This window comes from Vigna umbellata, chromosome 10 (genome assembly GCF_029865625.1).
Source record: "Vigna umbellata cultivar VRB3 chromosome 10, Vumbellata_1.0, whole genome shotgun sequence".
Taxonomy (NCBI): Eukaryota; Viridiplantae; Streptophyta; class Magnoliopsida; order Fabales; family Fabaceae; genus Vigna; species Vigna umbellata.
The window spans coordinates 11,857,562-11,869,819 of NC_142174.1; the positions used below are offsets into that span (position 1 = coordinate 11,857,562).

General features: G+C 35.0%; 2 protein-coding genes across 2 annotated transcripts; one reads left to right on the forward strand and one right to left on the reverse strand.

Moving 5' to 3' along the window:
* Positions 1-295: 295 nt before the first annotated feature.
* LOC124841638 (hsp70-Hsp90 organizing protein 1-like) lies at positions 296-4,089 on the reverse strand. The gene is made up of 7 exons (XM_047317944.2): positions 3,058-4,089; positions 1,573-1,861; positions 1,338-1,423; positions 1,024-1,247; positions 861-927; positions 717-776; positions 296-617 (listed from the first exon to the last, which is right to left on the reverse strand). The coding sequence occupies exons 1-7, from the start codon at positions 3,964-3,966 to the stop codon at positions 504-506; spliced, it is 1,749 nt and encodes a 582-aa protein (XP_047173900.2). The 5' UTR covers positions 3,967-4,089; the 3' UTR covers positions 296-503.
* Positions 4,090-7,241: 3,152 nt separating this feature from the next.
* On the forward strand, positions 7,242-10,528 carry LOC124841649 (NAC domain-containing protein 7-like). Its single transcript, XM_047317961.2, has 4 exons — positions 7,242-7,371; positions 9,145-9,326; positions 9,406-9,677; positions 9,820-10,528. Exons 2-4 carry the CDS (start codon positions 9,167-9,169, stop codon positions 10,378-10,380), a joined length of 993 nt encoding a protein of 330 aa, XP_047173917.1. The 5' UTR covers positions 7,242-7,371; positions 9,145-9,166; the 3' UTR covers positions 10,381-10,528.
* The last annotated feature ends 1,730 nt before the right edge of the window (positions 10,529-12,258 follow it).

The window sequence follows — 12,258 nt, forward strand, 5'->3', positions numbered from 1 at the left end:
CTTTGTTGTCATAAACAAGCACGCTGGTTGAAATTAAGAAAGCAATTAATGGCAAACATAAAACAGAGATAGTGTAAAAGTTTTATTTATTATCCAACTAAAACCGTGTTTGATAGTGAAAATGTAAATAGCACAAAAAAAGTATAAACAGGTTTTAAAACGGTAAAAGATTTACATTAGTTATAAAAGAAAATAATAGATAAAAAGTTTGGTAGATAGATAATAAGTTTGGTAAATGTTTGCATTTTAGAATGATTCAGCCATGGAAAATTAAATAGCGACAACATACTTCCGGTTGAATTAAAATAAAATCATGTCGAAATGAAATATTAAAATGGTGTGTACCTGATAATCATATATGAAGTCCACTAAAACAAAACGTAGTAAAAAAGTCAAAATTTCCCAACTTTCCCAATGAAATCTATTCAAATATCAAACTAGTCACACTGAAAGACGTAAATGTAGATTGCTTTTCACACGAACTGTGCCCTTCTTCCACAAATTTACCTCATCTGAACAATTCCGGCGCTGACCAGCTTCTGGATCTTGTTCATCACCATAGGATTCTTCGTATGTTCCTGTGCAGCCTTGGGATTTTCCTGGAAATCAACCAACACCTGCATAGACAGTACGTACCCAACTCTGATAAGCACTTCTCATTCTTATTTCACCACCGAAATACGCATCTAATATTTAAGAAAAAAAAGGAAGCAAACCTGTCTCATAACAGGGTCTTGGAGAATGATCTGAATTTCTGGATCCTGCATTGCCTTTGCCTGCAAGAATACGAAATATTAAAATTATCATCATTTTTAAATACGTTGATTTATTAGCTAATAAAGTAAAGAATTAAGCCATACCTGTCTCTCCTTCAATTCCTCGGGACTTAAGTCTCCACGGCTAGCCTTATTAATTTGTTGTATACAACTGAAATGGATATTAGATTATTAGGCGAACATTATGCATTCAACGTAAGAACAGAAATATTATAACACAATCCAGAAATGTAAACCAATATCATACGTTCTAATTCCTTCAAGCAACTCCTGGTTGTTAGCGTCATATTTCAATCCCTCCCTATATGTTTCCAAAGCTTTGTCATACTCCTTCATGAAATATTGCACCGCACCCTTCCTGGTATAACCCTTTACGAAGGTTGGATCAAGTTCAATACACTTCTCTGCATCCTTTAAACCTTCAGGCAATGCCGCCAACTTAGTATAGCATGCTGCTCTGTTACTATAGGCCTGGAAGCATTGAAGAAGTTAGACAGAGAAAGACCAACATTTTCCATTAAATACAAGTATTATCAAATTATATTCAAATATATTTATTACCCTAGGATCTTTTGGATTTCTTCGTATAGACTCTGAGTAATGCTTCACAGCCTCGGGATACTTCTGCTGCTTAAAGAATTCATTTCCTACATAGCAGTTTAGGTAATACATAGTATATAATAAGAAGTTGACGGAATCAAAAGGTTACATAGTTATAGGAGTTCTTTCAAAAGAAGATATGATGCTTGGTGAAATCGAATGAAGTGCCCATGGAGTCAACTAAAAGACGTTATACCTTTTTCTCTCTCCTCATCAGCCAACTTTGGATCAAAATATTCTAGTTGTTCCAGATCTTTTTTTGCCTTTTCAGCTTCATTAAGTTTCTTCAAAGTGTCAGGGTTGCGATGCTCAGTTAGTGCTTTCTGGAATGTTTCAATGGCAGGGTCGTAATCCTTTGAGCACTTCGCCATTTTCACCAAGGCAGTTCCTTTCCTTGTCAAAGCTCTGGCTATCATTTTAAAATCTGATCTTAGCTCTCTTCCTCTTTCAACAGCCTTGTCACAATCTTTTATACAGTCCTCATACTGAAACCAGGAATTGTTGTAAGAATGTAAATTTCGGAGGAGTATCACTTTTCCTAACTAAAATATAGCCTATCCTTAACTCTTTCTAAATTATTTCACACAAGTCCATAGTCTAATGTGTACTTCCAATAAAAGCAAACACCCTACGAAGATATTCAGAGACACAGTAATGACAATCAAAGGCAAATTTGACCAAATTCCCCATCCAACACACAAGTTTTAGCAACAAAACTGGGGTAATGATATTGTGCCATTCAGTGTGAAAACCCACTATAAATTTTATACATCTTCATCCTCTAAATGCATCGTACCATACATGACCTGGTCAAAATTTCACGTATCATTAGTCACAAACACTTTGGAGTTGTTCAGTTTTTGTGCACACCGAAGTATACAGCACATGTAGGTAAAAGGATACACGACCTCACAATCCCAGTAATCTTGAAATTTTACGGTAAAATTTTGAAGGCTTGATGAATTCAGGCATGCTAGAGTACGCATTCTTCCTTAAGCTATGATGGTATACGATGAAAATAAGTTAGCTTGATGAGACGGTTAAACCACTGACAATGGTTTGCAAGAGTTTCTAGACACCATACACCATCTTCATAAAATTAAACAAACACTTACTAAAGGAAGTGTTCTTTTACCTTATTTTATACGACTGACAGATATTACCAAAATAATAAACACGTAAATAGATAAGATGATATCGAAATCGCATCTAAAAAATTATTCTTATTCAGAGTATATCAATTGGGTTCTCAGCAGTTCGATCTTCAACTGCATAAAGCACAATCATAAAAAATACAGATTTCACAATAAATTATGGAGGCTGCTTAGATAACGGAGGTTACTCAATTAAGTTAAAGATCAAATATTCAATTGAAAAAGCAAATGTTAAGTTAAACAAACAGCATCGTTCTAACGTTACTTTTGAACTACAGGTGATCCCGTTTCTCTCACTTTCTGTTCTTGTATGTGCAATTCGAAAGAATAGCATGCCAAAATACAGTACATTTCAACCTAATTTTAAACTTCATTAAATGCAATAATATGACCACACAGTCGAACAACATTGCAATAGATCGCCACACTCTACTATTAGTTAGAAAAGTGAACAATGACCATAAGAATATAAATCAACATAAACTCAATCAAACCAAAAACAAAAAACAAAAAAACAGAAAGCATACCTTTCCCATTTCCAAGTACACAGCAGCGCGGTTGGTGAGATACGATATATCTTCATCATCCAACTCCAAAGCATTGGTGTAATGTTGAATTGCAGTATCAAAATCCTTCTTCTTATACGCTGCATTGCCCGCTTCCTTTTCTTTCAGAGCCTCAGCCTTCCTCTGCTTCGCGCTCTTGTCCTCATCAGACAAATCCATGGGCTCGGGTTCGGGTTCAGGCTCGGGCTGCTTGGCGGGTTCAGCTTCCGCGGCTCTCTTCCTCTCGGACGGGGACGGGGACGCAGAGGGCGAATCCGGTATGTCAGCGTCGGCGGGGGGAGAGGTTTGAATCTTGACGTTGAGCAAAACCCCTATGGCTTGCATGACTCTCTTGTCATTCAAATGCAGGTTTAGTTTGTTAGGATCTCTCTGGATATCCTGCATCATCTTCACGAAATCCGGCTGTTGGAGGTAAGCCCTAGTTGAGGGGTCCGCGGTGAGCCGGGTCCACATCTCGGGCCCTGAGAATGCATCGCCGAAGGGGTTGGCAGCGGAGGAGCGGGGTCTGGAGGCCTCAGCTAGAGCCTTCTGCGCATCGGCAAGACCGGCCCTGAGGGGCTCGTTGTTGGGGTCGAATTCGAGGCCCTTCTTGTAAGCCGAAAGTGCGTCTTCATATTGGGAGAGGCCGAGATGCGCGGCGCCGAGACGACTGTAGCCCTTGGACCAGTCAGGCTTGAGTTCGACGGTCTTCTTGGCATCGATTAGGGCATCGGAGTAGTTTTTGAGGGACGCGTAGGCGGCGGATCGGTTGGAATAGAGGACGTGGTTGTCAGGGGCCAAGGCGATGGCGTCGGAGAAGTGGCGAATAGCGGCGGCGTAGTCCTTGGAGGCGAAAGCGGCGTTGCCCTTGGCTTTTGCGTCGTCGGCCATAGGAGTAAGGTTGGTTTGGGTTAAAAAAAGGAATGAATTTGGTTGTGTCGAGAGTGGGGAAGGGCTTATATGAGATGTAAAGCGCCTGAGAGAGACTAGAGACTTCTGGGATGCAAGGACGCTTCTTCTGGAATCTTCTACCACTGTCATTTCTTATTTTCAGTTTCGGTTTTAAACATGTACAAATTATTATTTTTAAGTTTATTAATTACATAATTTAATTTATGATCTAAGAATATGTTTCTATGTGATAGAGTTACAAATTGAATTCCGGTATTAAAATAAATAATTATTTCTCCTTAATACTTTATATATTCAAATAAGTTTTTCTCTAACATGCATTGGTGCAAAATAAATTAAATTAACATCACAAAATCGATCTAATTGATTTACTTTAATAATTTAAAAATCATGACGGACTTAAATTCAGATAAAATAATATTTGTATGGTATCAACTATTCCGCTTGTAATAATTGTAAATTCAAATAGATGTTTAACCAAGGTCTTACTTTATATGATTAACTAACATTTCCTTTTGTAAAATCATCTCACATATTAACATTTCTAAAAAATATGAAATAACGGAATTTTTCTGAATGAATAATTCGAACGCTTATTCTATATCCGATGTCAAATTATATTAAGCAAATCATCTCAAACTTTTATTGTTTCCGTAAAATCATTACAAAAAATCATCATGTAAATAATATTTCAATCCTGTATATCTCCTTATCTCAAGTTTTAGAGTAAGAACAAAGTTAAGTTATAAAAAATAACTAACTTGGTCAAATATTTAACTTTTATGTCGCTTTAAAATTTTTATTGATGTTTATTTTGGGTTTAAAATATCTTCTTTGACCTATATTTAAAAAGAAGATGTTTTTTTGGTTGATTTAACAGTTAGAAATATTAATAATAGTAGATATTTTATTATTATTTATTGTAGGATCAAACTTAGCTATATTGACATAATTTTGCATGAAAAAGGAAAAACATAAATGTAACATGCTGATGTAAAATGGGAATAGGGTGTGACTTGAAGAGATGGAAAGCAGAAGATTGCCATAGAAAAGAGAAAGGAAGATGCAGGCGGAGGGTGAAGATGTGTAAGAGGAGGTTCTAAGAGTGATAGGATTAGGAGTAGAGAAACTTGCACTTTTAATTTTTTTTTTAATTGGGGTGTGAGCTTAGTAGTAAGTATCTGAGAATAACAGAAGCCCAAAATATTCAGTCCAACAACAATAAAAGGGGCCGGTGAGACAATGTGACGCTACAGGGCCAAGAATTTTACTTCAAGAGGGTGTTGCTTCCTCCACCACCACACCTTTCTCCCTCTACCTCCCTTTACTATTTTGTTCCTGAATAAAATTTTATTTTTAGGGTTATTATTTTTTAATTTTACCCATTCACAATCTATTTCACTAATAACCTATTCTAGTCCCGTACATGAGTAAAATATTTTTTTTCATTTTAACATTATATTTTTTCTTCTCTTTCTTTCGTTGTGAGATACTACAAGTTGCAAAGGTTAGTGGTGGTGGAAAGAATTATCAAGCAGTCTCCAGCTCGTGGTGCAATATCGCTCTCGTGGTGCAGTGCGTGGAGTGGTGCAGTGCTTGTCGTGCTTCCTCGTATTCGAATAAACCTTGAAATAAAACCCTAAAATAAAAAATGTAACCTTTAAACGGATGTGACATCTGTTGAAGATGTCACCTCCGTTTAAAGGTTACTTTTTTATTTTAGAGTTTGTTTTATTAAGGTTGATGTATACTTCCTCACGCTGGTTGATGCTCTGGACGCTCCTCGATGTTCCTCCACACCACGGCGGCGACGCTCCTTCACACTACGGCGGCAATGGAAGCTTTCAAACAAAAAAAAAACTGGAAAGAAAAAGGAATGGAAGTGCAGGAGGTGGAGAGGTGAAAAGAAAATGGGGAAAGGGGAAGAGAGTTTCGTCTTTTAACTTAAGGATATAATTGTATTTAAAATAATATGGGGAGGTGAAGGAAGCATAGAGTGGTAGTGGAGGGAGCAACACCCTACTTCAAGTACTTGATATGTTTTTGGGCCCAACTAATTCTATGCCAAACCATGTAGCCCAGCAAAAAACAATGCAGGAGCAGGATAAGTCTGGAAAGTTTCATATATTTTATAAAGACTTTAAAAAACGGTGATTTCTAATTTTATAAATGAAAAATATTTAACCTTAAAAATCACTTTTATAAACCAGTGAGTTCTGTGAAACATAGAGAGAACCTTAAGGTGTAATTGCTTTGACTTCAATGCTGGTATGAGTTGTGTATTTACTCCTTCTTTTGATGTATACCCACTTCCACTAAATGTTTTTTTTCATTGCTCAAATTTTATTAATTTTTCTTTAAAAACAATATTTTATAAAAACATTATATCATTTTTCTAATAAAAAATTCTTCCAAGATCCGATTTTCATGAATGTATGGTGGGGCCAAGATGACACTTGGATCACGTATTAGATGTTTGCTTCACTTCTTTGGCATCCCATAGGCAAAGCAAGCAAAATCCAATTTTTTATCCTCTTTTTGTTTCTTTTATTGAATTTACATTTTTTTTTGAGTTTTTTTCACTGTCTACTGCTATATGAATTTTAAAAACATTTTTAGTATATATATAACGAAGTGGATTCCACAGACGAAGGAGTGTACTGATAATGAAGTAGCCCACGCGGAGTATATGGAGAAGTATCTGGCTTGAATTCCTTAGGTCGGTGGGTGGGCCCCTGTTGTGGAAGCTTTTAAGAGCCGATTTAATAATTCACTACAATATAAACGCAGACACAAATTCTTATGCATAAAATAATTATTATTTCTATGAAACCTTGAGAGACTAAAACCGAAAAAGAAATATGGTAAAATAATTTTTTTAAGGATACATGACCTTAAAAATTACTAATAGTAGAGCTGTTGTCTTGTCCGTTTACTTTTGTAGTCACGATCGCTTGGTGGTGGGTGGAGATAGAGATTTACATCTCTCTCGCCGTTTTATCGCCACCTTTTATGAACTCAAAGCTTTTCCGGTAATCTAGATAAGGAGAGAGATACTCTCGGCAGTGATGTTTTTTTCTTTTACTTTAATTTCCACCATTCTTCATTTACTTCTTATGCTTTTTCTTTCTATTTAACCCTACATCGTCTCCATTTCACATTCTTCAACCTTTCCTTCTCTTTTTCAGTCATTCTCGGGATCTCGTCTCTCTCCTTTTTAACCCAACATCTCCTACAACAGTTAGATACTTCTCTCCACCAACCTAGCTTCTTTTCTTGTCCTCGTTTGCTCTTTTTCGTTGGATTTCACGATATTTCTTGTAAAGTTTGTCCATCGAAGGCACCCCACAATCTAGCATACACTGAATACGTGCTGCAAAAGAGGTTGGTTTCATCAGATCTGCACAAGTTTCTACCTTGTGTTTTTCACTTCCAACAAGAGTTTTTCTTTCGCAGTTCTTGTTCTTAATTTGATTCATGTTTTAACTTAGTCTCGCTCAACATGGGAATTTATTAAGCGCATGCAAATATGGTGGAATTGATTTTATTAATTCAAGTCAACAATAAAATTCCAAAAAATAAAGACAACAAAAAGACAGAAGATATATAGTCAGATGCTAAATTTCACTTCATTTGCATTAGTTAAATTCTTGACACATGACTCTGAGATCTTGTGAGTTTTTGTTGGAGTTTATTTATATCCCATCAACACCAACTTCTTATAAAGCTTTTGACATCAGTTTTTCTGGTTTTCTTCCTTTTAAATGGATTTTACATTTTTACTCCCCACAATTCCTTTGTATGTCTAACCTCTAATTCAGACTACATTTTTTCCTTCATGTAATGATATTTTGCCCCAAAACGCTTTGTTTCAAAAATCAGCTTCTGAGTTACTCTTCGTTCTGTATTCGTGTTGTAAATTAAAGCCATTTTGAAGAATGGACTCAGAAGTTTGAGTGCTCAACTACTTTATGAATTAATGGAAAACTGTTTTGATGATATATATTCCATATTCATGCCTCGTCTACATCATTGCATTGTGCAAAAGTGCGCCTTGATTATCTTCTCTATTAAGTGTTGCAACTCATTTCAGTTTGTCTTTTTAGAAAAAAGAGCGATCATGTTTCCCAGATAAAATTATCAGCGTGTTTATATAAACTTGTTCTTTTATCATCTGTATTTTTGTTTTTGTGTTACCTTTGTATCATAGTATTGTATTTATTTACTATAACAACTGGATATTCACAATAGGTAGTTTATTCACCTTGTGTACATGAAGTATTGTATACAGGACCATGTTAAGAACTTGTTTAATGTGTTATTATTTTATTGGTTTGTATATTTGAAATGGATCAATCATAAAGTATCACTGTTGTAAGAAAATTTTGGAAAAGTTGTTAAAAAGATCATTTTTCTTATATATATTCTTAATTTAGAGCAAATTAGTAAGTATTGTTAATATGGCGAATAAACATTTAATAAAGGTCTAACTGGGAGAGACAGGGAAAGGTTGCTGAAATCTATTCTTTCTTCCAGTGAACCTAGATTTCTAAGCTTCAGCTACTGTTGCAGATTGATTTACAATTGCAGTAACTGATGAAAAGTTTCCACGTCCACGAGCGTCGGGTCGGTGAATTTTGATAATTACTTTTGGATCCATCATAATTACGTTCTTAATTTGTTTTTGAACAATTATGAAACTTATTTAAGATATTATAATAAAAGTATCAATGATAAAAAATAAATTTATTTAATTAAACATAGGCACTGTGACTTCATAGAAGGCCTGAATAAATACATTGAAACGTATTTATTTGTTAGCACATAGCAAAATTGCTCATAATAGGTAAAATAAAAACTTATCTTTTAATAAATTAAAAGTTTACATAAAATTTTAAAGAATAAAGTTCACAAAAATCTTCTGTTAACTTAAACATTAGTTATAAGTTTGTAGAGACTTTTTATTATGGTATTTGTATAAGGGCGCGTTGGAGAAAAATGCAGACTTCTAGTTTTATTACGAAATGTTGAACAATTTATAAAATATAAACTATATTTGAGACCTTTTTTACAAGAACAAAAGATGCTAAATTTTAGTATCTTTTACAAAGAAGGGTGACCCTTTTTAATTCTTGAGTTTTCCTCCCTCAAATGCAGGTTAATTAAATCAAGAGCTGATATGAACACGTTTTCACATGTTCCTCCCGGATTTCGTTTCCATCCCACTGATGAAGAACTTGTTCATCACTACCTTAAGAAAAAAGTAGCTTCTAAAAGGATTGACCCAGAAGTGATAAAAGACATTGATCTCTATAAAATCGAGCCATGGGATCTTCAAGGTATGTGATAAACCTTCTCATTCGACTTCAATTAGTATATAAACTACGCAGTGATAACTTGTATTTATCTGTTTGATAGAATTATGCAAAACTGGAAATGATGAACAAGATGAATGGTACTTCTTTAATCATAAGGACAAGAAGTATCCAACAGGAATTCGTACCAATAGAGCTACAAAAGCAGGATTCTGGAAAGCTACAGGGAGAGACAAGGCAATTTACTGTAAGCATTGTCTTACTGGAATGAGAAAGACTCTTGTGTTTTACAAAGGAAGAGCACCCAATGGACAAAAATCTGACTGGATCATGCATGAGTATCGGCTACAAACCATTGAAAATGGAACTCCTCAGGTAATTAATCAATTACTTCTTTCTTACTATAATTTCCCTTCTTTATTTATAACGATTTCTCTCTTCATCTCTGATTAAAAATGACATTGAAATGAAATAACCAGATTGTTTAGTGTTCTTAATTTCTGTAAGTGGTTTCCAGGAAGAAGGGTGGGTTGTATGTAGAGTGTTCAAAAAACGAATGACAACAGTGAGGAAAATGGGTGATTACGTGTCGCCATGTTGGTATGATGACCAAGTCTCGTTCATGCAAGAACTGGAATCTCCGATTCCAATTTCTAACCCTAATGCACCAAATCGTCACCCCTACCCCAGCAAGGAGTTGGAATTGCAATTCAATATTCCCCATGACGCTTTCCTCCAACTTCCACAACTTCAAAGTCCCGTGATTCTTCAATCTGCGGCTAGTTTGAGTTTTAGCCCAGTTGTCTCTTACGGCTATGGTAGCAAGAACAATGGAAACGCTTTGCAGTCATCATCTCTCACTCAAGAACATCGACAGTTTCATTATGCTAGTAATGATCAATCTATGGATTGGCGAGTACTTGACCAGTTTGTGGGTAATGAGCTGAGTCACGATGAACATTTTTCCAATGTGGTTCACCAGATGAAGTTGCCGGCAGACGGATCTACAAAACCAGAAACCGGTCAGGAAAGTGCTTCAACTTCCATCTCCGGTTCCCAGATTGACCTCTGGAAATGAAAATTTACAGCTAGAAGAGGCACACCACTTATACAGTTTAATTAGCACTCTTGATAATGACAAAACAAAAATTCTGTACATAACAAACCCTAAAATATTCTTAGCAGTTGAAATATGCATGGTGATAACAGTGTGTCAACTAATAATCCGGACTTGTATGATGCAAGAAAAACCTAGAGCATATGTTGGAGTTTAACAGTGCAAGATTTGATGTAATGAGGTCAGTGAATGTTAGAGATTTAATCATTAATTGAATTTGCATGTAATACAAATATATTAAGGTTATGTATACTGACAGGAACATGATGATTGTATTTTAAACCCATTCGTTGATTCTGTCTATAGCAGCTAGGAAGGGTAATATGAATTTGAAATTGCTTAAGAATCTAAGCATATTGAACAACAGAATATTTGTACAATTTTTCTCTCCACTATTTATTAGTCATGATTTTGTATTTTTACTGTACATTGAATATGTAATGTAACATCTTCCTCTTTCTCTTCCATGCAAGTGTATAAAGGGAGGTTGAAAATCTAAATTTAAGAGGCCATTTGCTTTAAAACATTATAATGAATTTTTTAGACTTAAAATAAAGTAAAAATTATGTAATGTATTTATAAAATGAAAAGCATAATAACAAAATAAATAATGCTAAATTAGGCATTATCACCATTTACTTGAAAATGCATTACATAAAAAATTAACGCAATTTTCACACTCTCATCTCATTATATATGGTAATTTTATTAACTTTTGTAATAATTAAATTGAAAATTACATTAGTAATGCTTTTTTATACATTGATATAACTTTTTAACATCTACTTTACGTACAAATTAAATTCTACATGTTAGATGCGTTTTCTTTCAACAGGGTTGGCAAGGAAAATGCTCCTCCTTTAAAAACAAAATTCGGAAAAAGGTGACATTGAGATAAACAGGATAGAGAGGGAAAGTGAAAAATAGAGATATAGGGAGAAATAGGCGCAAAGAAAGAAAGAACAGATAGAAACATTTCTTATTTAGAGTAGAGAAAATCAGTGATAAAATATTCTGCACATATATATAAGCTACAACAGAAGCCCGTGATGATGAATGTACATGTTGTTTAAACGCACACAAATCACGAGAACATTTTCGAATTCCAAAACATAAAATATATAGAAATATATACCCGTTTTTTTATTTCCCTATTCAGTAGGAAATGACCTACAGCAAATAATGCCTAGTGTTTTACACAGATGGATTCATATTCGATGAATATAAAGTCTACCTCATATATACCGAAGAGTGTTATTTAGTACGGTCATGCATGAGAGATGCTTTTTCTTATCAAAGTAATTCAATAATTAAGAAAGTTCAAAGTTGGCACATTATTCAGAACGCGTACCTGTGCGTGAAACTTGGCTTCTCTTAGTGAAAGATTTCTATATTTAGCAGAGACGTTTTCTGGTGGTTCACCAGTTGATGGGGCTACCTAAGAGGGTCTAGGCAGAACCGTGCGTTCGAAAGGGCAAACAAACCGAAGTGTGCTTTCAAAAGTAAATGGCTTATATGAAGGAAATTAATTTAAAGCACGTAATCATGCATGGTTTTCAAAGGCAAGAAGTAGTAGTTATTTGTGAAGGTGTGATTGGATATTGACGAAGGATGAAATTCATGTGTCTGAGTGAAGAGTTAAAATTCCTTTGAAGCAATGGCACGACACAATGATTAGGCGTGCGCCCGTCAAGTTAATCATAATGCAGGTTTTAACTGTAGTCTGTGTCATGAATGTTTACTTGCACAAAAAGAGAGGAATGAAGAGGTAGGCATGCTTGGCTGGAGGATAAGAAAGAAAAAGGGTGTATGAAAAAGTGTGTTTTTCTGACATCCTTT